This window comes from Trichoderma virens, assembly GCF_000170995.1.
Source record: "Trichoderma virens Gv29-8 chromosome Unknown TRIVIscaffold_91, whole genome shotgun sequence".
Taxonomy (NCBI): domain Eukaryota; kingdom Fungi; phylum Ascomycota; class Sordariomycetes; order Hypocreales; family Hypocreaceae; genus Trichoderma; species Trichoderma virens.
In genome coordinates this window covers 1,140,866-1,167,419 of record NW_014013658.1, presented here as the reverse complement: position 1 = coordinate 1,167,419, position 26,554 = coordinate 1,140,866, and the positions used below count along the sequence as shown (strand labels likewise).

At 50.4% G+C, this 26,554-nt stretch overlaps 10 protein-coding genes across 10 annotated transcripts; 7 read left to right on the top strand and 3 right to left on the bottom strand.

The window, feature by feature from the left end:
* Positions 1–1,004: 1,004 nt before the first annotated feature.
* On the top strand, positions 1,005–5,327 carry TRIVIDRAFT_232485 (uncharacterized protein; the record flags this gene model as incomplete). The annotated part of the gene is made up of 2 exons (XM_014094846.1): positions 1,005–3,310; positions 3,443–5,327. The coding sequence occupies 2 exons, from the start codon at positions 1,005–1,007 to the stop codon at positions 5,325–5,327; spliced, it is 4,191 nt and encodes a 1,396-aa protein (XP_013950321.1).
* A 1,101-nt stretch (positions 5,328–6,428) lies between these two features.
* Positions 6,429–8,076, top strand: TRIVIDRAFT_39476 (uncharacterized protein; the record flags this gene model as incomplete). The annotated part of the gene is made up of 2 exons (XM_014094845.1): positions 6,429–7,076; positions 7,147–8,076. 2 exons carry the CDS (start codon positions 6,429–6,431, stop codon positions 8,074–8,076), a joined length of 1,578 nt encoding a protein of 525 aa, XP_013950320.1.
* Positions 8,077–9,235: 1,159 nt separating this feature from the next.
* On the bottom strand, positions 9,236–10,360 carry TRIVIDRAFT_164228 (uncharacterized protein; the record flags this gene model as incomplete). Its single annotated transcript, XM_014094844.1, has 3 exons — positions 9,236–9,636; positions 9,688–10,161; positions 10,276–10,360. The coding sequence occupies 3 exons, from the start codon at positions 10,358–10,360 to the stop codon at positions 9,236–9,238; spliced, it is 960 nt and encodes a 319-aa protein (XP_013950319.1).
* A 1,048-nt stretch (positions 10,361–11,408) lies between these two features.
* TRIVIDRAFT_129595 (uncharacterized protein) lies at positions 11,409–12,341 on the top strand (the record flags this gene model as incomplete). The annotated part of the gene is made up of 1 exon (XM_014094843.1): positions 11,409–12,341. A coding segment is annotated over one exon (933 nt), but the record flags the coding sequence as incomplete, so codon positions are not given.
* Positions 12,342–13,843: 1,502 nt separating this feature from the next.
* Positions 13,844–15,269, top strand: TRIVIDRAFT_65061 (uncharacterized protein; the record flags this gene model as incomplete). The annotated part of the gene is made up of 4 exons (XM_014094842.1): positions 13,844–13,896; positions 14,124–14,389; positions 14,446–14,546; positions 14,610–15,269. 4 exons carry the CDS (start codon positions 13,844–13,846, stop codon positions 15,267–15,269), a joined length of 1,080 nt encoding a protein of 359 aa, XP_013950317.1.
* A 1,188-nt stretch (positions 15,270–16,457) lies between these two features.
* TRIVIDRAFT_164189 (uncharacterized protein) lies at positions 16,458–17,815 on the top strand (the record flags this gene model as incomplete). The annotated part of the gene is made up of 7 exons (XM_014094841.1): positions 16,458–16,574; positions 16,635–16,975; positions 17,040–17,067; positions 17,142–17,183; positions 17,226–17,345; positions 17,410–17,589; positions 17,648–17,815. 7 exons carry the CDS (start codon positions 16,458–16,460, stop codon positions 17,813–17,815), a joined length of 996 nt encoding a protein of 331 aa, XP_013950316.1.
* A 556-nt stretch (positions 17,816–18,371) lies between these two features.
* Positions 18,372–19,452, top strand: TRIVIDRAFT_174799 (uncharacterized protein; the record flags this gene model as incomplete). The annotated part of the gene is made up of 2 exons (XM_014094840.1): positions 18,372–18,575; positions 18,632–19,452. 2 exons carry the CDS (start codon positions 18,429–18,431, stop codon positions 19,373–19,375), a joined length of 891 nt encoding a protein of 296 aa, XP_013950315.1.
* Positions 19,453–19,467: 15 nt separating this feature from the next.
* On the bottom strand, positions 19,468–20,270 carry TRIVIDRAFT_40248 (uncharacterized protein; the record flags this gene model as incomplete). The annotated part of the gene is made up of 2 exons (XM_014094839.1): positions 19,468–19,813; positions 19,891–20,270. 2 exons carry the CDS (start codon positions 20,268–20,270, stop codon positions 19,468–19,470), a joined length of 726 nt encoding a protein of 241 aa, XP_013950314.1.
* A 571-nt stretch (positions 20,271–20,841) lies between these two features.
* TRIVIDRAFT_65065 (uncharacterized protein) lies at positions 20,842–21,459 on the top strand (the record flags this gene model as incomplete). Its single annotated transcript, XM_014094838.1, has 2 exons — positions 20,842–20,905; positions 21,086–21,459. The coding sequence occupies 2 exons, from the start codon at positions 20,842–20,844 to the stop codon at positions 21,457–21,459; spliced, it is 438 nt and encodes a 145-aa protein (XP_013950313.1).
* A 952-nt stretch (positions 21,460–22,411) lies between these two features.
* TRIVIDRAFT_163776 (uncharacterized protein) lies at positions 22,412–23,183 on the bottom strand (the record flags this gene model as incomplete). Its single annotated transcript, XM_014094837.1, has 2 exons — positions 22,412–22,913; positions 22,969–23,183. The coding sequence occupies 2 exons, from the start codon at positions 23,181–23,183 to the stop codon at positions 22,412–22,414; spliced, it is 717 nt and encodes a 238-aa protein (XP_013950312.1).
* Between the last annotated feature and the right edge of the window lie 3,371 nt (positions 23,184–26,554).

Genomic DNA, 26,554 nt, shown 5'->3' with positions numbered 1-26,554 from the left:
CATGTATTTTGACGACGTCAATGGACGTAGCTACATGTACAGTAGACAGCTTCACATGCCAATGCAGCCGCTGGAACCTTCTTCCGTGCTTGGCCAACTCGACTCTGGCTGTAATCATGCCTCCAGTCCTCCTGGCGAGACAATCAAGGGTTGGAGTAGTGAAACCGGCATCGTAGAATGGATAGATAACAGAGCAGAGCAGAGCAGTCAGCAGGTGATGCGGGCTGTAAGCGAGCTTTGGCTTTGTTCTCCCTTCCATATGCTTCGGCCAGTACCTGTATTACGGACAGGCATGCGGGCTTACGGCAGCAATCAGCAGTTGTCCAGGTCCCGGCCCGTGCTGTGCTGGACTGTACAAGTAATGCCTTCTCGAGGCATTGGCAATGCATGGCAAATCCACATGGATCACGATTCAAGATGAAGCAGCGTCGACATGGTCATCAATCGAAGCGCATTCGAGCCACTAGGACCCCGCAGAGGCGCCTTGTGCTTCAGCGTTCCCCTCCCACTGACGGCAGCGCCCCGCCCCTGAAAGAAGTTGCGGCTAGTCGCCATCATGCAACCTTGAACGTGCTGCTGGGCGGTGGGGGTGATTCGGCAGGGCAAAGGGAGCATGGAGGGGGGTGATGGAAAGTGCTAGCGGCATAGGTGCCCTGTGGCGGCGCCGTGGGAGTGGCCGTAGCAGCCAGCAGCCAGCCAGCCAGCAGCCTGTAGCAGGCCGTAGCGGCTGCCGGTAGCGCTGTAACTTGCGCTAACTGCGCTGCTCGACTCTGCTGTCAAATCGGTACATGCACAGGTACATGCACATGTACGAGTACAGCAAGCACAGCACTGCTGGTCAGGCTCCACCACGAGGGCGGCGCGCCTTTGAGTTCCCCCATCCATCTTCGCCTGAAAACCTTCCAATTCCACCTCCGCAACCTCCAGCTCCCAGGCTGCTACTAACCTTCTGCCACGAATCAATCCTCCCACGCAGACGCTCTGCCGTGCCAGATGTCCTCCCCATGTCCAGCTCGCCCTCACACGCCGAAAATGCCGCACATGCGGCGCTGCTGAGCTCCCGGGCCCTTGCCCAGCCCGACGACGCTGCAGGTGTTGGTTCCGATGCAGTCGATGCAGCAGTCGATCCTGTTACCTGTACACCTGCACCCCCGGCCCCGGGCAGTGAGGCCGCCGCTTCTGCTGCCAGGGAGGGCCTGAACCCGAGCCTGAGCCCAAGCCAAAGTCAAAGCAGCCAGAACCAGGCGGACGGGAGCGGAGCGGACTCACCCTCACCCTCATCACCCTCTCCCTCTCCCTCACCCTCTCCTCATCCAGCAGCAGCCGCAACTCATATAAAGACTACCCCTAGCGTCGCAGCCCGCCAGCGCCAGCAGGGTCCTTCGCTGCTTTCCCAGGCCCTGGCATCTGCTCGAGGCATACTGCGCACCAACTCGTCTCCCAGCCAGCCGGACAAGTCGACCAGGTCCACGCCTGCCACTGCCGCCGTCACTCCTCCGTCAGCCCTCGACCCGAGGCCTGTTCGGTCTTCGCCTGCCACCCCCTGGACTGAGCCGCGAGATGCATCAGACTACATCGACCTCGACGGCGCCTTGACGCGAGGCGAACCGCAATCCACCACAATGGCTACCACGACGACTACCATGACCTCTGCCCTCCCAGTGCGAGACCGTGCTGCTCCCCCGTCCTCGTCGTTCAAATCCGAGATCCTGTCCCACGCCAACGAGATGCTCTTGGAGCACCGCGAATTCCTCGACCGCACCCGAGGCAGGGCGTCCATTTCGCTTGACCATGACTCCAAGCTGTCGGGACTGCCGCACCAACACCATCCCCTACATTCCCACTCGCCAACCCCCAACGACTCAATGACACCCACCAACGGCAGCTACACTAGTGCTGTATTATCCCCTGACCGCTCCACCGATGCGGGAGACGAAACTGATTCGCAAGACTCGCACCATGAGCGTCACAAGGCCACCGAGAAGACGGAGAAGATTTGGTCCATTGGTTCTGGTGATGGCAGCGAAGAGGATGGTCTGGTGGAACAGTCAGTCGCCGAGGCCATTGCGGGGGTTGAACACAATGCACGCAGTCGCAAGTCCAGCTACAGCTTGCGCTTCTTCAAGGAGGGACTCCCCCCGGACGACAAGGCACGGCGCAAGGAGGCCAGAGGCTCGCATCGCGATAAGCATGTGTCTACGATAGACGAGGAACCCACTACTTTAACCGAGAAACAGCCACTAGAACAGTCGCACAAAACCACAAAGGCAACACCAGCTGCAGACGCAAGAGAGCCCGCAAAACTAACTAGGACCGAGTCTTTTCCAGCACAGGTGTCTGATTCATGGCCCATTGTCGCCTCGCCGCTCGAAGAAACCAGCTTCGCTGCCCAGCAAAAGGAGCAAGGTGGCGAAGCCTCTGCACAGCAATCATCTCTTCATCATAACGAAGCCAAGCTGGAGCCACCGCTTCATCAAGAGGTGGGGCCGGACACGGCTCAAGACGCCGAAGTGGAGAAGCTGCGGACGTCACATGACTCCGAGGTCGGTGTTTTGGAGGCTTCCGGCCACAAGGATGGAGGCGCAGCTGTGGATGCCGAGGCTGATGTCAAAGCCAAGACCGATGATGCTGAGATCAAAGCTGACGCCGAAGCCGTTGAACAGGGCCGGGCTGGCGGTCGTGTTAATGGCCACGCTAACGGCAAGGCCCATACCGACTCTGACGCAGACACTGACCTAGAAGCAGAGGCCGACGAGTCTGGTGAAGAAAAGATTGCGTCCGCCGTGTTCCACCCCCATCAAGAGCTGGATGACGGCCGTGCAAGTGTGAGTGAGGGTAGTGACAATGATGTGGTGCGACGGCCGAGGTCGCGCTCGCAGACTAAGAGTCATCCCTGGCTAGTCAAGGCCGACGAGCCTGAGCCCGAGATTGAGAATAAGGATGAGAGTTCCTACCAGGTTTCGCATGTTGCCTCCCGTGAGAGCCTTGTTTCACGTCGTGCAGAGGCCCCGGCAGAGGTCCATGTCCCAACCGAAGCTGCCGTGGAAGCTGAGAATGAAGTGAACCAAGTTACCCCTACTAAAACCCGAGCCGTGACCCATCATGAAGACCATGTCCATGACCACCAGCATCAGGCCCGTCGACCCCTAGAGGCCATTGAACTCATCCCATACAAGCATCAGGTCGGCGGCCACAATACGCTGTGGCGATTCTCTCGCCGAGCCGTCTGTAAGCAACTCAGCAACCGAGAAAACGAATTCTATGAAACCATTGAACGATATCATCGTGATTTGCTGCCATTCCTTCCTCGGTAAGTTTCTGATGTTGCGCTTCTTGACACCTTGCTCTTCTCTCATCCCCCCCTTTCTCCCCCCAACTCAACGTTTGGAACATTTCCCCCCGGTGTCTGAACTCAAAGCGCTAACACGTCTCGTTTTTCTAGGTACATTGGAGTGCTGAATGTGACATTCCAGAGGAAGCCTCGGAGAAAGAGCACCATTAAAAAAGACGAGACGGCGGATAAGCGCCAGCCGGAGTCAAATGGCAGCAACGAGGCTGGGCAGACGGCGACCACCCCTGCGCGGGTTATTAGCCAATCACTTGCCAGCTCCAACATCCCCATTCCCACTGTAACATTCGACGATAATTGGCACATTCTTCCTCGCAACCTTCTCCAGCCATCGCCCGTATTGGACCCGGCGCACCGCCGGAGCACATCGCTCTCCAAGATATCGTCCGCGGCGGCCGTCTCGGCTAAGGTGCCGGTGCGACCTACCTTGGAAGAGCGCCCCAACAGCTGGGGAGCAACGACGGTGAACAAGCGACTGCGCAACGAGGTGTTCAACGACGCATTCCTTAAGCAGCCAATCGAAGTTCAGAAACACCGGCGCCCATATCAGCGACCTGTTCCTCTACCAAATCTCCAGCGACTGCTCCGAACTAGCAATTCAGACCCCAGCCTTGCTGAGAATCTTGTTGGCAATGCGGAAAGCAGACCTATTGTAGCCAGCCCTCTAAAGCCACTGACTCCACTTGTACCGCAGATGAGCGATCCCGGATCCCAGGTCGACCGTCTATCAGCGGAGCAGCGAGATGAACCTGTTGAGGTCAAGGACGTCACGGGTACTAGTGCTCCCGAACCAGAGACATTGACGAACAACCCCTTGCTCGCCAAAAAGAAGCGCAGGTATTCTGGAAGCGGGCTTCGACGCAAGCCACAGGATGTTCGAGACTCAAGGGGAGATCTCAAGTATTTTGAGGAGGCGGATGATGCTGATTACAAGCGCGAACACGACGGCGACAACGGCGGTGAGGGTGTTGAAGGGGGTTCGCCAAAAACTACTACTACTGCCAACTCTGCCAACGAATCCCTCGAAAAGGTTGTGGCTGCTACTACAGCTGATTCTACATCTACCACCACCCAGGAGCCTGATTCTACCGAAAGCTTGACGACAGTCCAACAGGCCCTGCAGCATCCGTCAGTGGAATTTGCGCCGGTGCTTCGACCGAACAATCCCAAGGAGGCCAAAACTCAGCGTGACAGGGTGGAATACTTTTTGCTCTTGGAAGATCTCACAGCTGGCATGAAGCGACCGTGCATGATGGACCTCAAAATGGGAACGCGCCAATATGGTGTTGAGGCGTCTCCTAGCAAGCAGAGATCCCAGCAAGAAAAATGCAGGACGACGACTTCGTACGAGCTCGGAGTGCGCATCTGTGGACTGCAGGTATGGAACGCCAAGACACAGACGTATGACTTTCAGGACAAGTATTTTGGCCGAAAAGTCCAAGCCGGCAAGGAGTTCCAGGCCGCTCTCACCAAGTTCCTCTATAACGGCGTCGACTTGCACTCCATCCTCCACCATATCCCGGTCATTCTGAGGAAGCTTTCCCAGCTGGAGCAGATTGTCAGCGAGCTGCGTGGCTACCGCTTCTACGCCGCGAGTCTGCTCATGTTCTACGACGGAGATGCCTCAGACGAGAATGGAGGCTACGAGACGGCGTATGATTCCATGACGGACGCTGCGACGGATACCGAAGAGACTGTCCGGAAGAAGAGAAATAAGCGTGAGATTGATTTCAAGGTGGCAGACTTTGCCAACAGCCTCACGCCGCTGGACAAGGTGGAAGACAAGCCGTGCCCACCCCAGCATCCTAATCAACCGGATCCCGGCTTCCTCAAAGGGCTGCGAAGCCTGAGGAAGTACTTTTTGCAGATCCAACGAGACACCAGAGCCGAATTGGGGCTTGATCCCCGCGGATGGAGCTCGTCCCAAGGCTTTGATGCCATGGACGATGAAGAAGACGATGGAATGATTAGTGTATAATCCTATTTTTCCATACAGAGGAGGCATGAGGCCATGTTCCAAGCCTATGGCAACAACTCGAGTCCTTCTGGTTCCCTGCTTTTTACCGTTTTTAACACCCTCTGTTTATTCTTTCTTCTCTTTTACCTTATATCCTCTTCTAACGTTTCAACGACGCATCGTTTATGATTTTCCTTGTCTGCACCGGATACCAGGCCGAGTGGATAGCCTGATGATGAGGAATCAAACTTGTCATCAGTTGCTAGACGCTTGAGCAAATGACGACGACCCATGAAGCCTTCTTGTAATGCTGAGTATATTATTTGCGAAATTTCTTCTTTCTTTTTCTTTTCTTAGTCGTCCAAGGCATCCTCCATCCATCAACTCGGATGGTATTCATGGCCAGGTGGCCAGATGAGAGAGGAATCACGAACCAACAAACAAATTGTGCTTTTTTTTCCACTTGTACGGATAAGGGCGAAGCAATTCCCGGTTCCGCATTTATAATGCCATTAGCCTTTAGACAAACTGTCAGACCGACATTTGATCTAGCGTGGAATCAGACTGTCTTACTATGTGCTTTTTTCTTTCTAAATGCTTCAAGTCTTTTGGCGGACAGGCGGATGGACGGTATGGCACGGCACGGCACGGCACGGCACGATACTGGGCGAATAACAAGGGGCGCAGGTTCTTTTGAGCTTTTTGTGAATTGTTTATTGTGTGTGTTTATCTGTTTCTGGAACGGAATGAGAATGATGCTTTAGAATGGTAGATAAAAAATTGAATTGAATGCTTATTACTGCATTTTTGTTGATCTAGAAACTTGGTGAAGCTGAACTGTGAAATGAAGCTGGAAATTCGGATCGGCATCCGTCTTTTGGTATTTTTGTCTTTTTGGCGGTAGCAGCATTCAGTCTCCAATAACCTGCAGCTGGCGACTCACTAATACGTACATAATCTGGCCTCGGCATTTCTCAAAGACGCATCTGATCTGATCCATCACCATGAAGCAATAAAAATAGCCATCCAATCAGGCACCAATTCATCGACAGCGAATACTCATTCTCATCACAAATATCACAATCGTCACCATCATAGTCAAAAAGGCCTTCAAAAGCAAAGATGGGCGCCGTCATCTCAAGCATCAAGGGTGGCATCACCACCATCACCAGCGTCATCCGCACCATCTCTGCGCTCAACGCCAAATACCAGGCGCTGCTGCAGCGCATCCAAGCGGGCCCGTTTACGCCGGTCGAGAACCCTACGGAGTCGTACTGGATGCGGGATGCTCCCTTTCCGGACATTGGAGATGTGATGGGGGAGCTGCCGGGGGAGGCGGATGTGGTTGTCGTTGGGAGCGGAATCACGGGTGCTGCTGCAGTGAAGACGCTGTGTGAGCTGTCTTCTTCCTCTGAAGGCAAAGGAGCGCCGAGGATTGCCGTGTTAGAGGCGAGACAGCTGTGCAGCGGCGCGACGGCGAGAAACGGGGGCCACATCAAGTGTGCGCCGCACGGGGAGTTTGCGCGCTTGCGGAAGGCCTTGGGAGAGGAGCGGGCGAGGAAGATTGTGAGGCTGCAGATGAGGCATTTGGAGGTGCTGAAGAAGGTGGGCGAGGGGATGCCGTGGGGGGAGGTGAGGGAGGTTGAGACGGTGGATGTGTTTCTTGAGGAGGAGGGGTTTGAGAGTGCGAGGAGGAGTGTTGAGGAGATGAAAGCGTGGATGCCGGAGTTTGAGGTTTTGGTTTGGGGGGAGGAGGAGGCGAGGGTGAAGGTGAGTGATGTTTGATGTTTGATGCTTGATTTGCTTTATGAGGACCGATGCTGATGATTCTGGGGGGTAGTTTGGGGTTAATCGTCATGTTGTTGGTGCGATATCGTATCAAGCTGGGGCTCTTTGGCCGTTTCGTCTGGTTACAAGCACGTGGAACGACTTGATAACCCGATTTCCAAACCTCACCGTTAGCACACACACACCCGTCTCATCCATCACTACAAATCACGACTCATCATCATTCCCATACACGGTTCACTCCTCCCGCGGCTCGATCCGTACACGACATGTCCTCCACGCTACAAATGCCTACACGGGCCATCTGGTTCCCGCCCTCCGAGACTGTCTGACTGGTGTAATCGGACACATGACGGCGCAGCAGCCGGGAGCAGGGTTCGCACCCGTTTGTCATGGTGGACGGTCCTGGTCTGTGATTTACGGCAACGGGTTTGACTATGTGACGCAGCGACCTGATGGAAACGACGGAGCACCGGGGCCCTTGATGATAGGAGGCGGCTTGTTTCGGAGTAAAGACGAGGGATTGGATCAGATTGGTGTGTGGGATGATTCAAAGGTAGATACGTTTCCCTTGATGCATCTTAGGGGAAGCATGGCGACGGTATTTGAGCCGAAATGGGGTGCTGGAGGGGAATTGAAGGGTGCTTGGAGCGGTATCATGGGATTTACGGGTGATACGCTTCCATTTGTGGGAAGTCTTTCGCCTGCCACTGGGGGATTGAGGAAGAGTCTTGGAGGAGGACTTGATAAGGGTTCTGGGGAGTGGATAGCTGCCGGGTTTAATGGGGAGGGCATGGTTTGGGCGTGGTTGAGTGGTGTTGCTGTGGCGATTATGATGCTGGGTAAGGAGGATGTTGATTTGGAGGAGAGTGTTGGACGGCCGGGGGGAAAGTTGGGAGAGTGGTATCCGAGGGAGGAGGTTAAAGTTGATAAGGCGAGGTTGAGGAGGGCGCGGTTGGAGAATTTGGCGAATGAGATTTGAGTTGTGATTGGTGAGATGGCGCTTTGGAGTTGAAGCAAGGTGAGTAAATGTCTTGGGTGGATCTGTTGAAGACCTGCTGTTAGTAGCGATAGTATCAAATACAGAAGAGTCGCTACTCTCTCTATTGGTAGAAGATATCGCCAACTTTCTAGTATTTGCTCGACCAAATCTTTAATCCCAAGAGAGAAGAGGTTTTGTGTTCAATCGTCTCTATATTGCACCCAGCTATAGGGAAATTAAAGTAGCCAATTAAAGTATTTTCTTGTTGTCATACTATTTTACAACCGTACTGTTATAGCCTAGGTTTCTGCCTTACAACCACTTACTAACTCATCGCCTAACTCCTATTAACTCCTCGTGCTAGATACAGCAGATGCCGCTTCAGCTGCCGTAGATAGGATCCTAAACACTTGGGGAGTAAGCTCTAAGCTAGGCTGCTGTAAAGTATGATAGAACATGAGAAACTATAGCGAAGTAAGAGAATAGATTATAAGAGCAGAAACTGGATGATAAGGATTTATGTTCAATAAGATAAAAGCTAAGCTTCAGAAGTATACCTGCTATAGGTTTATAGTTGCCCTTTTGGACTTTCCACCAGGCGAAATAAATAAATAAATGAATGAATGAATGTACCATCGGCAATAACAAATATCCTAAAGTTAAGGCATTGCCCTATACGTAAAGCAATCCGCAATTTGCTGCCTAGAAATAGTCTTGCAGTAGACGAGTAAATGTGAAGTATTCTACCGACTTAATTAGCATTTATCAGCCTCAGGAGAAGCAGTCAAGATAAGAAAGGGCATAGTGTGATGGTTGACTGTCGCGATCGCAATAATCAACGAGCCATTCCTTGTGACTGATGGTTGGTTGGTCAACGGATTTGTAATAGCTACAGATCAAGCATCTATTTAGATGCATCAAAGCGCAACAAGGACCAGGAATAAAAGCACAAAGCGCCGTAGCTCCGTATTATATTGATGTAAAAACTGACTTAAATGAGCGAGAGAATACACTTGATTAATTGAAGCTATCGTGTAATGGAAACAAAGCCTTTTGTCATCTCACCAGCCGTTCCCAGCTATCGTTACCCTTTTCGGATCATTGACCCTTTCGATCAACGAAGCCCGCAGACCGCTTCAGCATAGTAGTAGTTTGAATTTTAGCCTTGATTGGTGAAGGCTATCAATTCTAGCCCACACATTGTCTCAACTTTTGTATCGATGATTGGCCTGGTTTTCTCCAGAAGTGTGCATCTGCGACGCAGGGCTGAATACGTGGGTCTTTTGCAAAGGCTGTAGGAGTTAGGTATAGAACTGTAGTTTGGCTCCTGGATATTGATAACAGCTTGTTCCAGTGCCTTGAAACTATAGCCTTCAAATCCTGATTTTGGTAGCGGGTCAAGAATACAAGCTGCATTCATGCCCTTGATAAGAGCACCCAGTAGAATCGAAGAACATTCAAAGGAACAAGTCCCTTCATCCTTAGAGAACTGGGATTTCAGGTCATGTAGGCCGGAAATAACTTCAGAGACAAGATTCTGCCTCCTCATCTCAAGAGCGTCTAGAGATAGGATTAGCTGTTTACTAAGGGCATACTATTCTCGATGCTTACCAATAACGTCCCCCGGTATTGGCAAATCTAGCGAATGAATGGGACCTCTGCTCTCATATACGACGGTCTTTGTCAACGACTGGAAAGTGTCGGCTTCTGAGAATACCCACGATACACAGAGCCTAAGCAAGAGATTTCTTCCATAAGAAGAAGGAACTGGTTCTGTCAGATTACTAATCCACGTTTTCGCGAAGAATTCTACCGCCTCGTGGCATTTGTAGTAATCGACAAGAACAGACATTTTGGTAAGCATCTCAAGACTGATTGTTCGGGGTACCTTTGTCGTCTGGCCATGGATTATATTCATTAGGATAAGTAACGCTTTCTGATCCCATCCATCAGCAGTTACAACATAAGAATAGCCATCCTCAGGGTTGGTCTCCCTCCAGTCGTTGGCCATCATTTTTTCAAAGTACGCAGACGCTAATGTAAGATGTTTTGACGAGAGTCGTATTCGTATTTCTTGCTTGTTCTCTTGAATTCGCGGCTTGGAAAGAGACCTTTCAGAGCCTCCTAAGCGTAGTTCATCCAGTCTCATTTGCTGGGACAAATGATTTGGCAGCCGGTTAGGCCAAAGGATAGCTGAACCTCGGATTGCAAATGGTGCGTTGGGATAGCGTAGGGTGAGAAGAGTATCCCCATTTGGATCAATTTCGTGAATGCCCGGCTCCATTGTGATAAGATAGAAAGGCAGATGATGATATATTCAATGCTTGTCATTTAGCATAGTCAATGCCCTTATCAAGGCAATAGACATAATGGAAAGGCAGGTGATGATAATACACAAGTATCATATGGTAGTGGCTAATGTTCGCGGCCGGGGCTTGACCTCAAAAGACGGGAATATGTGGCGGGGCGATCAACCAATCAGTGTGAAAACAATTTCTTTTCATGGCGCTATGTTGACGTCACGAGCATGAGTAAAGCCGTTGGAGCTATCCATGGACTTCTAGTTATGTGTGAAATGAAACAAACTAATCTACGCTGTAATTTGTTGCACAGCCTATGTATGCTATCTCCTATCTCCTTGAAGACGGAAGATTCCATTCAGGTATTGTGCTGCCCTTGGGACTAGGAGATGATTGAAGCACCTGCCACTTTCTCCCCTGATTGGGCGGGTGTTGCTCTACCTATATTACCGTGGCGGGAAATTATTTAGCTTGTTTGGAGCGAACATATTCCGTGGACTTTACTCTATAGGTCTTCTTTTGTTCCATAATAAGAATGCTTACGTTGGTCGATACAGAAGAATGGTCTTTTCGTTTGTGTGGGACAGCACTATGTATGTTGGCCGGGTTTTCTATATTTTTCCGAGTATTGTGCGGTCACTAGAGCTACATACCTGCTTTAATTATTCACAGGTATTAACAACTCTACAACCTGCTGCTTTGCAGCATAACATAATTGATGGTATGGGCTGACAAATCTTGCCTGCTAATATAATGACTATTAGTATATTACAACTGCCATTGTAATATTGCTGCAGTCTTACTATGACCTATTGTTGCCTTAGTACATTGGTGCCTTACTGCAGCACAGCCTAATTGCACAGCCTACGTTGCTGCCTTATTATCTCACTAACTACATGTATTACTATTCTGTTGCTGTATTATCGTTATTAAAACTTGTGCAATACTCAAGGCGAAGCCTCTTTTCCTTTGTCTTACACAGTCTCTCTGGAAACAGCAACTCAAAAAAGAAAATACAAAAGAGTCTACAATATGCGACTTTTGTGTGCAAAAACTCAAACGCTCCATGAATTTGTTGCTGATACGATACCCCCTTACGCAACGCTATCTCATACTTGGGAAGCCGATGAAATTACTTTTGACGATATTACGAATGGGCATTCTTATCGAGAGTCGAAAAAAGGCTGGGCGAAAGTAATCAAATGCTGCCAACAAGCGATTGAGGACGCTCTCGAGTTCGTGTGGATTGATACATGCTGTATCAACAAGTCAAACAGTGTCGAGCTCCAAGAGGCAATCAACTCTATGTTTAAATGGTACGAGATGTCGATCGAATGCTATGTATATGTATCCGATTTTAGCCACCCTGGCCTGAACGCAGATCCCCAAGAGAAACAAACAGCATTGCAAAGATATATGCAGTCACGCTGGTTCACTAGGGGGTGGACCCTTCAGGAGCTTCTTGCTCCGCCGTCGGTCCGTTTCTTTGATTCCACTTGGCTGGAGTTTGGGGACAAGATTTCTCTCCGGGAAGAGATCTCTGAGGCAACTGGCATCTCCCAGGAGATGCTGGTTAACTCTGCTATTGATGTACACCGGGCCCTGGATTTTACCAGCATAGCACAGAGGATGTCGTGGGCTTCGCGCCGCACTACAACCAAGGAAGAAGATATAGCATATTGCCTACTAGGAATATTTGACGTCAATATGCCGTTGCTTTACGGCGAAGGGCCCAAGGCTTTCCAACGCCTCCAGGAAGAGATCATAAAGAAGTTTGACGATCAGTCCATCTTGGCATGGGGTTTCAATCTTGAGGACAGAACCTTGTGGAGTGTCTCCACGGCCCTGGCGCGATCACCCCGGGATTTCTACAACTGCGGAGGGATAGCATCAAGGGGTGCGGCAGCCCCTGGAGATGGTTTTTCGATGTCACAGAGGGGACTCCGACTCGACCTGCCGGTTTTTGGAGACTTTGACAATGGAGACATAGCGTACTGCATCCTGAACTGCACCATGGCAGAAACAGGATTGAAAGCTTTCACAACACGTCTACTTGCTGTGCCACTTGCTCGATGCTTATCTCGGGCTGATGGAGCGAAACCCAAGCCAGACGAATATTATCGGCTATGTAATCGAATCCCCCACTGGGTAGAAGAAAATGAGATTGTTGCCAGCAAGAGGGCGACAATATATATGCCAAGTTTTTATCGGCATGGAGACTTGATTCGACCTAGACTGGACTGCAATCTGGATTTTGGACCTCTGCCTCCTGGTTACTTTATCGGAGGCATGTTTCCTCCTGAGAGGTCTACGGATTCCTTACTAAATCTTGCTCTTCACAACCAACATGGTACAAGTTATGTTATAGTTCATATTGCAACAAACTTCCAACAGCCTGGTCACCTAGTTGTTATGAAAGGCAGAAGTCTCTCTAAGAGCTCTACTATCTCTGATTCATTATACCACGAGGATTCGCGCCCAGACAGCCTGGACTCAAACAAGGGCCTTCTCCTTCCCTTAAATAACGTCCAACTCAGAGAGATGATTATGGAGTCCTTTGCCGCTGCACTTCATTTAAAGAGCTCTGAAATCAATTCCACGTCTTCACTGCAGGAGCTGGGTTTCGACTCATTGAGCGCCATTCATTTCGTTGTAGAATTAGAAGAACGGACTGGCATTGACTTTGCAGACCATATTTTTTGGTCCACAAAGACTATCAAAGATGTGGAAAATAAGCTACGGTTTGCTACGCGATCTTACATTCGAGAGTTTGCAAAAAGCGGGAAAAGCCGGTTCGAGATCCCTCTATGTACAATTGACAGCCCCCAATTTGCGGTAGTAGAGGTGGCACCAAATGCATCCTTGATTCAACTGCTAACCAGAGCAGACTTCTTGGAAACTGCTGAATATACAAACGACACTTCTGAAGCAATCTTCCAACTGTCAAAAGGCTTGCAGTTAAAGGTTAGCTATAATGATGTTGAAATTATGGATGGATATATCCGTAGGGGCGAAAAACTCTTCCGGATAGAGTTCTTAAATACGCAATAATCCATATTTTATTCCCCCGTCTAGCTACCCATTTCTCTTCTTGAAATCAATAATCTCTCTCATTTTCATTCATTTTAAATGAAGCGAAAGGTTTCCAATAAAGACTTATCAAAGGCAGAAAGGGCATACAATTTTGGGGGTGAAGCAAGATGGATATCGCTATGGAGATCTTGCTTTTGTTACCTGTGGCTTTATTCCTGTACTGTGGCACGTTGACTCCTTAAACTATAAAGATGGGACTGGCTGTGTTAGACTGACAGTCTTTTATATGCCTTTCATATCAATATAGCTGCCTTTTATTGCATTTATTACTGTTTCTAGTATCTGCTACCATCACAACTTTCTTCTAGTATCTGCTACTTTCCGCTACTTTGACTATCCGACTACTATCGCCATCTTCCTGGTATCCCCAAACCATGACCCTTTTACCAAACTGCGGTGGCGTTATGAGAGGAGGAGCCTTGCAAAGGTAATTTTACGCTACGTGCAATCTAATTCCTAGAGTACTGATAAACTTTGGTTTGCAACATATAATACCCCCCTTCTCCCCCCTCTGTTTATTTCTTTTGATTTATCATTTCAACTTTGATGAAGCCCGTCAATCACTATGGAAGATATGTGTGACCGAGATATCTTGGCTCAATTCAAGGCTTTCCTCGAATGTGGGACTGCAAGCCAGAAAAAACAAGTTTGCAGATTCATTAAAGCCCAGCCAACCCATGCGACTCTTGATGCACTTCTCCCCATGAAAGAGCTTCCCCTCAAACTTGAGCTTATCAGGGAGCTTGAGAAGCTTGTAAAGACAGATCTTATGTCTTCTGATAACATGTTTCACTTTACCAACCTCCAACTATCGGCCCTCTCCGTAATGTCGATCGACACTCTGCAAGATTTGGTCAAGAGCCTCATAAGATGCTTGCATATTATAAGTCATTATACACCTCAACTTCAATTACCTCTTTGTATGCAACTATATATATATGATTTAGTCCTATATAGCTTTCTAACGACAATCTAGTGATCCAAGGGAAACTTCTCCGCTGTGAAAGCAGAGGTGTGCCACAGGTATCGGAGAGTAGTGATAATAACATCCACCAGAGCGCAAATGAGAGCGAAAAGGTATAATAGATATCCTTTACTAGCCTTTTAACGACTACCACTTGCTGACTATTTATACCTTAGTGCTATCTTCGAGATCAACGGGCTTGCGTCTTAACCAAGGCCACAGACGCCAGAGCCTGCGCTATCATTCCATTTACCCTTACCGCAAGTCAGGAGAACATTAGCACCTTTACGAATTCAATGTTTTATAGCGACATATTAGGACACACCACCCGGGCGAATATCGGCCGTATTATGCATTCACAACCCCTAGGTGGCCTCAATAAAAGCTGGAACATGCTTTGTTTACACCCGACCTTGTGTACATGGTGGTCTCAATGCTTATTCGGTCTGAAGTACCTAGGATTCGTCACCAACGGCGATGGAAGCTCTGTTGCTGTTCAGATACAGTTTTACTGGATGCCTAGGAATTGGGTTAAACCTCAGGAGTTAGCCGAGCCTCCTTACGATGAAGCTATCGACGCAATGCTGCAAACTGTTGTTGCAGATGAACAAAGAGATTCTTTCCCAGACCTGGAATCGGGAAAGATTTTTGAGGTTCTAATCGATAATGAAGAAGAAGCGCTCAAAATGAAGGTAGCTTTGGAATGCCAATGGGTGGCTGTTAGGATTGCGGCTCTGTCTGGCGCTGCTAGAGTCTGGGACCTCGGTCTTGATGTACAGGAGGATGCGGATGTATATGATACTGGGAGTCTTGACTCGTCTGATTCTGAAGATTAGCCGTAGAGTCTCCCAAACCTAGAAGAAAGGTATGAATACTAGAGATACTACCAAAAATAGAGATGCTACCGAAGGTAGAAATACTACCGGTAGTAGAGAAACTTGCGATACTATCGATACTATCGATACTTACGATACTAGAGAAGCTAGCAATAGTGTCGTCAACTATCAGAGAGTAGTTGTGAAAAAATATGCAATAAATTAGCTTCAAGCACATGTATCTAATGCTTCTAGATAATGCTACCAACATAGTGTTCAATGTTAAAATGTCCATTCATTAAAACTCAATGTGCTCTTATTCATCCTCCTATTCCTCCAGCTTGCCATCTTGTTCTCCATCCACTTCGCCTGAATCGTTAGGAATAAACCCGATACTACGCCAGTCAAAGTTGGAAATGGCCGCAATGCGAACAACCGCCATCTTCACTTTCGCTGCCTCCTTCTCATCCATCAAAATCTCAAAGACTTGTCCCGTCTAAAGTCCGCGAAAGGAGTCCATTACCTCCACCTCCACTTCGGCGCTTTGCAACATTTTGTTGACTGTGTCTCATTACGGAGGCGTAACTTTTTGACTCGGATCAAGGCCATTTCTGGGCATCCAATGGAATTGGAGTTTGAACCATGGACTGATCATCTTGAGGGATAATACCAAGGAATTTAGTCCCAAACAAACCTTTATACCACCACGAATGCAAAGCTGGATGCAGGGAAAGCAATTTCCAGCTTTTACCCATGGAGCCTATGGGGTTGTGTTGATAAATGATTTTGATAAACTGTTGCAAAGAATCTCCTATAAATGACTTTGTAAATGAATGAAACGCTTGAAATTGACTAATATTTTCTCGACTTGCATCTACGGCTGCCGGCCAGCCCTCATCTTGGATTGCCGGCCGCCCCTATAGCATCACGCACGTCTTCGCAATTCACTTGGCCATCACTTGTTGCCACTTGGTCGCGTCCATCTTCAACGCGTAAACACGTCGACACGTCAAACACGCTGCTTTGTTTACTTTCTCTCTGACGAATCACCTCTTGCATCTGCCCCGTGTTGACCAGCTGCCACTTTCAAAAGCCCTCTTCACCCCCAGCAACTCGACTTCACAACTTTGCTCCATCAACCTCCTCACCCTTGCCGCCGCGATGGAGAACCAATCGCCAGAGACAACCATGCAGGACACTCCGCAGGAAATGCCGGGAGAACTCGCCGCCTCCATCGATACTTGGAGACACTCGGTCCCCAGCCGCATGGAGCGCGAGGATCCCTTTGTCAACGATGGCTTCGTGCCCCGACCTGAGACTCGCATCGTCAGTATCCCCTTCAAGATGACCTCTCTATGTATGCGTGGTACTCATTGTGCGTTACAGACCTTTCGTGAACCGGAAAGGCCCGTTCGTCGCCCATCCACCCGCATCGCCATGATGCGAGCCGCCATCCCGCTCTTTCGCCGACCCAACGGCCCCAACGCTCTCCAAGAGTCCATCATGGAACGCCCCGAGACCGCCCTGGGAGTCCGGGACGACGACGAGGACGAAGTGGTGCGTGCAGCGAGGAACCCCATCCGCGGCTTTTTTGCCCTGTTTGGTCGCAAGAGAAAGCACCGCAGTCCTTCGTTGTCGCCCACTCCCACGGTTGTGCTCGATAGGCCCTTGACTCTTCAGTTTTTGTTTGTTGGCGCTGAGGGAGCTGGACAGACGTCCCTGCTTTTGTGAGATTTGAACCTCGCTGCAACTTGCTACCGCAGGAAATGATTCATACTAACGATCAGGTAGCCGTGCTCGCTATGGTCATTTCCCCGACGTAAGACTGAAATGACTGCTGCTCCCACTCAAGGTAAACCTATGAACCAAGTCGAGATACTAACCATAATGTAGTCGAGCGCCATCACTCGAACTTGTTACGAGACGTACACCAACGTCCGCATGTACGAGTCTCAGCCGGTCCGCGTCGAAATGTAGGACACCTCGGGCGCGCCAGACTTGAACACGGTAGAGCGACTCTCGTACGTGCAGTGGGATGCCATCTTCCTTTGCTTTGACATCAAGGAAAAGACCACTCTTCACACTATTCTGCAGTGGGTAAGTCAAACATCATGCAGCACCTTTGCATTTGCCAGCAGACCAGTTGACAAAGCACCAACAGTGGCAGAACGCCTTGCAGGGTGGTTTCCTCAGTCAGCAGCAAAATCCGACGCTTCTCCATCTCATCGGCATGAAGAAGGACTTGCGTGCCAAGTGCCTGGATGAAGACCATCCAATTCCCGGTCCCTTTGAGCCGCAGGCCTTTGTGCCGTTTCCCACCTGCTGCGTGGCCCCTTCTGATGTAGGTCGTCTGTCAGTGCTCCGAGACGGGAACAATGTGTTAACAGATTGTCTCACAGGCCGTTTGGCATGCTCGCCGCATCGGAGCTGACCGCTACCTCGAGTGCTCTGCCATGACGGGCGAAGGAGTGGACGTCATGCTTGAAGAAGCTGGCGCAGAAGCGACCCGACGAGCCATCGCGTTTGCTCGCATGCGCCTGGCGCCCGGCAGAAGACGTTTGTTCTAAATCGAAAGCTTCAATGTGTAGTCAAACCACGCTTTTTGACCGAGTCTTTGGTCATCGGGAGGATTTGATCTGCTTGAAGAAGGATAACGGCCCTTGATTTGATGCCATGTTGGTGAGAGACGCTCTTTGCTTTTGGCTACTTAGCCTGCGCCTCACTGAGAATGTTCATGGCAATATTTGAAATCAGGGTCTTCAAAGTTGAAATAGCCGACTCAGGCGTGTTGAATTTAAATCACAATGTGTTGTTTCAATTATTGGGACGTGATTGTTTTCGCAGTGAAGCCGATTCGATGTTTGTCTTGCCAATGTAAAGGAGGGAAAACGAGAGTGGGGCTGTGCGCTGAAACATCAAGTACGAGCAAATGTACATGTATTCTGTACTTTGGACCTCACCTCACTTGCACACTCATCAAACTCACCATTTTCTTCTCCTCAAACGCCGCATCTTGAAACTACAAGCACTGCATATTTCTCAAGGCCAAAAATGCTTCTCTCGTGATTTTTTGCTCGTTTTCCGGCACTCAAAACTCACTGTCCAGTGGCTTCTTACCACGCTCGCTCAGATGAACGTGTCCCTCTAAAATCAAGGGAGACTCAACCTTCAACACCAACCATGGCTCGCTCCATCATCGTCTTCAGCCTCGCCAGCATCGTGGCTCTCGGCTCAGCAATCTTCACCATCACCTCTTCGCCCCGCCTTCTAAAGCGCAGCACCTTAACTATCGTCGCCTCCGGCATAGCCCTCATCATCTTCGCCTCAGTAAGTCAACTCCCTCATATCCAAGCCAGCACTGAGTTAACCAGTCAACCTCATAGACACGACACATCCAGCTCCTCTCTCACCGCAGTCGCAAAAGAAGCACAAGGCGGCCTAATCCCAATTCGCAAAATGATCGCATTCAGCGACCTCCTATGGACTACAACCTATTCGTCCTCGGCTCCGGCGGCCACACCAAGGAGATGCTCATGATGATGGACGACGGCTTCTGCGACTTTTCCCACTTCCACCGCCGCTATCTCATTTCCAGCGGCGACTCCATGTCGGAGAACCATCTCCACGACTACGAAGAGAGCCTGGCATCCCTGTGCAAATCTCGTGAGACCTCCCCCGGCACATACGATAAGCGCATCGTCACCCGCGCGCGACGAGTCCACCAGCCGCTCTGGTCAACCCCCTGGACTGCACTGCTTAGCATCGTCGATATATTCCCCGCGTTGCTCGTCCCGCCGGAAAACGAAGTGGGGAGGAAGTTACGTTATCCTAGCCGCGTCTTTTCAAACGGGCCGGCCACTGGCTTCTTTGTTGCGCTGGCGGTGCACCTGCTCAAAATGACTTACATTGTTCCCGAGAGCTGCATGAAGGTCATCTACATTGAGTCTTGGGCACGCATATCGACTCTCAGCTTGACGGGCAAGCTCTTACTCTACACTGGCATAGCAGACGTCTTTGTCACACAGCACCAAGAAGTGGCAGCTCGATATGGTGTGCAGAACGCAGGAGAAATTGTCTTTAATTCTCGCCGCTTGGATGACATAGAACCCAGCCCTGCAAAATGCTAACAGATCTTTGCCTTGTTTCTTTTTAATAACCTTCTCCCTGATTGTCTTCGTACACGTCATATAATACAAGCATGCCCAACCCCTGTCTATGCCTACGCCGCCGCCGTTGCAGGCTGCGCCTCCGCTGTGTCCACCGCACCCTCCTCCTCCTCGAGTCCAAACGTCTCAATGTCCGAGCTTGCTCTGGCCTCCCTGTTGGCTGTCTCCTTGCCGGCCCAAATCTTCCAGTTCTCGTACTCCTGGTCCTCGAGCTGCATGCCAATGTCCAGCCTCGTCTTTCCAAAGTATGCGCCGACGTAGCGCGCCTCCTCAATGGCTATCCTCTTCTCGACCTCCTCTTGCTGGCGCAGCCGGTAGAATTCGCGGCGGACCGTGTCGTATGCCTTGCGCTTGCTCATCTTTTCGTTTTCCATTAACCACAGCTGGCGTTGTACGACGCTGACAAGGAGAATTTAGTCAGTGAATATTCCTTCCGCCATTGAGATAAACCGCGGGGCTTGGGAATTTTTCCTTACCTTTCACCTGTTAGTGGGATACCCGGCTGCCTCAGCCCTTTACTCCAATCGCAATGCTGATAGTCTTTGCCGTCCAACTCCAGCACCACCCTCGGCCTGGCCAACTCCCACGGATGATCCTTGTAAAAGCTCGTCCGTAGCGCATCTTCCGGGTACGCAATGCTCTGCGGGCGGAACAGCTTCTTGGGCTTGACGGCCTTTGGGTTGGGCATGCGGTGGCGCGGCGTGACGGTGCGCACGAGCGTCTCTGACGGGGGCACCGAGTTCATTACGGCGAACCACGGCGGCGTGGGAACGTTGTAGCCGGGCATGAGCTGGTGCTTAAGCTCCTCTCGGACGGCCTTGTAGACGCCCGCGGGGCGGATTTGCCTGCCGCCCATGATGGCGGGTTTTGTTGTGTGGAGGGGCTTTTGATTCGGGGTGGTGAGGCTGTTTGAGAGATTCGATTCGGCAAGGCTTCGGGAGGGGTGTTTATGCGGCGAATTGGGCTTGCGACGGGCTTGGAGTTGCGGCGATTCAACTTGAGCCGTCTTTCTCGAGATCGAATTCGATGCTGGTGGATATTGGTCGTGCGATGAATATGGAAATTTTGGGGTCGTCGGCGAATCATTCGGCCGGCCCGCGTTTGTGCTTGTCGATGAAGATTCAAATATCTACAACAGCTTGCTTCTTTTTAAATCCAAGCCATTGGCCAATGTATTAATTCCCAATTGAAGCAATTATTCTTAAATTCATAAATATTCATCTCTTTTAATCGATTCATGCCACACATTCCCAATTTCAACTCATTGCAGCTCTTGACCAGTGAATCCGTCCCTCCAACAGCAGTGCTTAGTCATCGTCACAGCAATACATCACGTCACTCTCAACCTCACCCATGTTGGCGATCTCACATGAAAAAAAACTTACATCCAGACCACATAAAAGTCCACATCACCAATACCCCCAATCATGGCGTCCGACAAAACGGCAGCAGTTGAAAAATCCATATCCGAGCGTCTCACCGAATGGGGCTGTAAGTCTCAACCCATCTCCCCCCTGTCTCTCCATCTTACACCCAAAAAAAAAAACACATCCGCCTTCTACATCCTCGTCTCACATATATTACCCACAACTCATACACAAACACACATATATCCACAACTCATCTTCTCACCTCGATTCTCACCGCTAACATCATCCTCTCTCACACCAGCATCCTCCCTTCCCCCCTCCCTCCTCGCAACCCTCATCACCGCCCTCCACGCCCGCCCCCTCCAGCCCCTCCCCCTCACCCTCTTCACCCCAACGCTCCTCTTCTCATCCTACCTCAACCTCTCGGGCTATCCCACCGCCAGCGCAGGCCTCACCGCCGCCTGGTCCGGCCTGTACGCCCTGCTCGCCCTCCGCAGGCGCCAGACCCTGCGCGCAAAGTTCAGCATCCGCGGCATCGTGCGCGGCACCGCCGTCGGGCTGGGCGCCGCGAATTGTGTGGCGGGCGGTTGGGTATATCTGCATGGCAGCAAGGATCGTGATAGGGACGAGAGGGAGAGCCGGAATCGGTGGGGGCAGTTTGACGACAAGAAATAAAAGAGAGAGAGAGAGAGAGAAATTGGACGAGGCTAGGGCTGGAAGTGAGAGAGCGAGAGAAATACGTGGCAGAGGATGAATGGAGATGGAGAGGGCATTGTATGACTAGGAACGATGGGGGCCTCATTGTCGGGATTAATGAGATGTATACTATTACCTACTTGCACATGATTAGCGTGGAATACGAATTACGCAGATGACACAGTTAATCACTCTTTAGCTGAATTGGCGATACACATGTTCTTAGTATTCAACCACAGGCCAATGGTGTTTTAGCACAAAAGCCTCCAAAGTGGGTGTGAGCCACTATCGTCTATACAAATATTGGATATATAATGCTTAATATCCACTTCCCGATTCCACAACACCAAGGATGATAATGATGATATGATGATAAAATGTGAGATGGGGCAAATAGGGTAGTTAATTAGCATGCAAAGAGCAACTATTAAGTGCCCCTTACATCACCACCACTTCTAACAAAGAAAAAAAAAAGTCGACATAGGAAATAAGAAGGATAATACCATCAAGAAAGCACCTCACATAATAACGCCGATTCGCAGATCGTGTCAGCTCTTGAAGTCTCTGCGAGCCCAATCCCCACCCATAAGATCTGAAGTACAAATCTGTACCGCGATACCTTTGCCAATGCAACACCAAACACTAGTAATAAACAGAATAATCCGTAACCCCTGCTCTATTTCTGCGGACGTAATACCGCGTCTCTCTCTCTCTCTCTCTCTCTCTCTTTCTTCGTCTTGGTGATTCTTTCGAATAGCGCTATTGTGGAAAGAAAAAACCCCGAGTCGCGCGAGTCTCTCTCTCTCTCTCTTTCTTCGTCTTGGTGATTCTTTCGAATAGCGCTATTGTGGAAAGAAAAAACCCCGAGTCGCGCGAGTCATACGTAGTACACGTTTCAAGTAACTTTTCGCTGCTCTTCTGAAAATTTGTCCTAACTGGACATGTTGTCGCGGTGGACAGCCATGCGAGAACCAGACACCAACCATATTGTCGTGACAACGGCAGTGAACAAAAGGGTTCTCATAAATGACCGGATTTGGAGTGGGCCGAAGCGCGGGTTCTCGGCACTGACTGATCGAACCAATGTAATCTCCAGGGAGCTGGGTTGAAATGAGGTAATGTACTCAATATCACATTCCCGGACCTTGGGGGAGGCATAGGTCGTGTACTCGTCAACGACTCTGTCGAGGCCCCAGCCAGACAGCTTGCGGACAACGGCGACGACACAGCCGGTGCGGTGCTTGCCATGGTTGCAATGGATCATGAGGGGGTAGTTTTTCCGGTCCAGAACAAGTTCGAGGATGGACGCCATGGTGGTGGGCGGAATGGGTTCTTTCTTTGTCCCCTTCATGTTAAAGACAGCCTGCTGGATACCATTGGCAGCGACAAAGGACTCAAGCTCGTGATCGGGATCATCTTTCTTGACCAGGGTGCTAATGCATGGTTAGCCTTCAGAGCTGACGACATGGATAGATGGCCAACACGTACACTATCGTCTTCAGCTTCAAGTCCCTCAAGAAGGCGTAGTCCTCCTTCTTGGGATAGCTACTTCGGTAAACACCAGGAACAACTAAGCCAAAGTTGACAGGTCGTCCTTCCATAGGCGCCGTCGGGAATTCTGTGACGTGGGTTGGAGTGATGGACACTACTGATGAATTTGATGTCGAGCCTGGGATATGGTCAGTACTATTCGGGAGCCACATAAAAAGAATAAGGAGGAGTGTGGAGCAACTCACGAGACATGGCACTGGGCCGTGGTAGCGTTGAAGAGGTCAGTGTCTGCTGAACAACAGTACGACGCTGGGTGCGTGGGATGACTGGTTCGTCGATAAGAGTCCGTTCGTCCACGACAGTTTCCGTCTTCATCTCGGATTTGGTAAAGGATAGGCTTTCGAGCATCAAGTCGCGCTCATGCGTTGGGAGCAGAGTAGGAAACAGTTGGGGAGAGGTAAGGGGAGTTTCGGAGGCAAAGGGAAGGATATTATTGTCGGGCAGAATATGTAGTGCCATGCCGACCAGCTCGCGTCGTGGCTTTGTGTATATCGGTGGATACTGTTGTCTGCGCAACCGAGTTGATGGTTTGATGGCTGGTGAAGCTGTAGAACTCTAGAACTCTATCCTTGGAGTTCAGCCAGAGTTCAACAAGGTTCAGCCCGTGGAGATGCGATATAGAGGAACGGTATGGAGGCAGGTCCGTTTGGTCGAATAGGAAAGCCTATGCTCAAAAAACAACGTCGTGAATAGGATCGAAGACGAAACTCGAGCTCTTTAGCCCGTGAACCAAGGAGAGAGTAGAGTAGAGTAGAGCAGAGCAGAGGGTAGACGGTAGGTGGGTTGAGGCAAGGTTTTTCCAGGTCGACAATGGCTTTCAAGGCAAAGGCACTGCTAGCGGGCACGGCCTAAAGGATCGTGGGATTCTTTTTGGAAGAATCAAGCGGGAGTTGAGAAGCCATCTTGACGGGAGTGGGAGAGGGCCAGTGTAAGTACGAGAGAGTTGCAGGCTTCGGTCAGGAAGAAGAGGCAAGGTCGCGTGGGAGGATGTGGGAGGGAGATCGCCAGGTCTGAGGTCGACTGAGACGGGCATGGGGGTTTTGCAGGGCATTGCAGGGCACTGGCGGGCGGGTACGTACCGGCCAGGCGAGCAGCCGTAGGTACCGGGCAGGGACCAAGAGAAGAGAAGAGGCGCGCGACATGCGAGGCGCGAGGGTAGCGGGTACATGTGGTGGGCGTGTCCAGCTGAGTGCTGGGTACCTCAAAGGGGCCTGTATCAGCATAGCGTCAAGGCTGTCACCTCATGTACTCGATACATGAGGTGTCAAACACCAGGCAGTACCCAGTACATACACAGCAACACGCATCCTCCTACAGCCAAGGTACCTTAGTAAAGGGCATTTAAAACTGCCTGCCCCCCAAACCCTGGTCCGGAACAGCTTATGTGCGAGTACATGCGAGTACATCCAGGCCTGGGTCCGGTGCGTTAGAGCCCATTTTCCAGTTTTGGGGCCGGAATTGGTGGCATCGCAGTGGGCCAACAGTTGGTGTGCACTGAGGGTGGGGTGCATCATCTACTGTACTCTACTGTACTCTACTGTACTAGAGGAAACAGTACAGGTGCCGTAGCGGCCAATTTTAGTGCATTGGGTTCGCTGGTAGGTACTAAAGTAGGTAATGTATTCATGTATTCACGGACGTTGCTTAGTGCCGTTCCGTCTCGGATCGCGGCTGCAGCGGACATCTCGGTTTTTTTTTTTTTTCGGTGGTTGAGAAAAAGGGCGAAATCAAGCCATTGAAGCTTGCTAATTGCTAGATAGCTGCGGCTAGTGCCTCTGCCATGACTGACGCACTTCCACGGCTGCCCACGGCGAGTTGCTGTGCTTCCGGCGGCTTACGAAGCATCAATGGAATGGAAGCTTCTGTCTGAGAAGCCTGGAACTTGAACCTTTTTGGGATGGACCCCAAGTATACGTACTCTACTGTACTCTACTGTACTCTACTGTGCTGTGCTGTACGAGTACATGGACCGTGCTGCTCGCCTCAAACTTAACAAGACATAGCGTGGTGTTGTGTTGGATCGTCTCCAACTCTCTCCCCATACATGTACTTTATCCAGCACAGGTACTCGCTCTCCCCCCTCGTTAAATCGTCGAATTAGAATTAAAAGCTTCTCCTCTGTGGCGAGAGTCTCGACAAAGGATCCGTCATCGCAATGCTGGGGGGCTGGGCTTTTGGGCTTGGGCTGGCTCCATGCTAGCCTCGCTCAACTCATTTCTAGGGCACCAATGGCTCAGCCCGCTGGAGGATGCAGCTGTGCATTTTGCATTTTGCATTTTGCACTTTGCATGCAGGGAGACATGCAATATGGTTGCCATGGACGGTGATGCTGAAGACACTTTGACGGGCAGCATCAATATTGCATCTGCACGCCTGATTGGGGGCTGCACAACGCGGCCATGTATCTGCTCACGCGACTCAGCTCCGGATATACATAGTGCACATGGGTACATCCAGCATACATCCAGCATACATGTATTCAGCATGAAACGCCTCAACTCTTTGGTGTGCCGTTGCCAACGCACGAGTGCATGCGCTGACACGCATCCAGACTTTCTCTTCTCTTCTCGCTTTCCCCTTGTTTATGTTCTCTTGTCCCCTTTCAAGCTAGCCAGAGCTGGTGTCTGGTGTCTCAAGAGCCCGTCAGGCCAGAGGCGCCACTTGAGGCGAAGACTAATAAGCCGCGGCACAGGGATCAAGACCGCCGTGGTTGATGTAATTGGACCCCGAGACCATCTCCATCATGTCATTCGGTAACCCGAGATTTGCTGCGTCTCTCTTATTCGCTGTATATCGGTTTTAGCATGGAGCATAGCTGTCCATGTGAAAGATGCTTGGCCCAAATTACATGGATCAGTGTTCCTTTATTCACCAATGTCTGGATGCGGAAATGACGCACGCGGGATGCCAACTGGACAAATGTACAAGTTAATTACGAGTACGGAATCCTAGCACCGGGCGCGTTGAAGCCAAGTTGAGGCAAGGGGGGTTGATATAACGCCAATACATGTAACTAACTGACTGTGCGAGTGAGGAGAAGCTCCCATGTCTTCTCCTCACATGCCACCCCGCGCTGACCGTCGTGGCTGAAGAAGGAAGGATGACGAGTAAAAATAGAACGCTGCACAATGATATCAATCCCTTATTAGTGATTTTCCTGGCTGGTTGGTAACTCGATGGCTACATTGATTTGCTGCTGATGGAATCTTGGGACCGAGAATCAATCGGGTTGCCTTGCGAGCGACGACTAAGAACCGTAGTGGGTGTCTACCCAAGCCCGTGCCAAGGTGACTCTTGTTCCATCGGGCTTCGTTCCATCGCAATAAGTTCCCCGGAACGCTCTGATGGGGGGGGGCATCGGACGTGGTGTGAGTGGGAGCAACTGCCCGATCCTACGGCACGATGAAGAATCTCGTCCACCAACCCTTCAGGCTTGACTCTTATGTGCTAGACCCTGTGATCAAGCGTAGAGGCTGTCGAATTCGGATTTCGGGCTAGGTACCAAGACTTGATGCAGAAATAC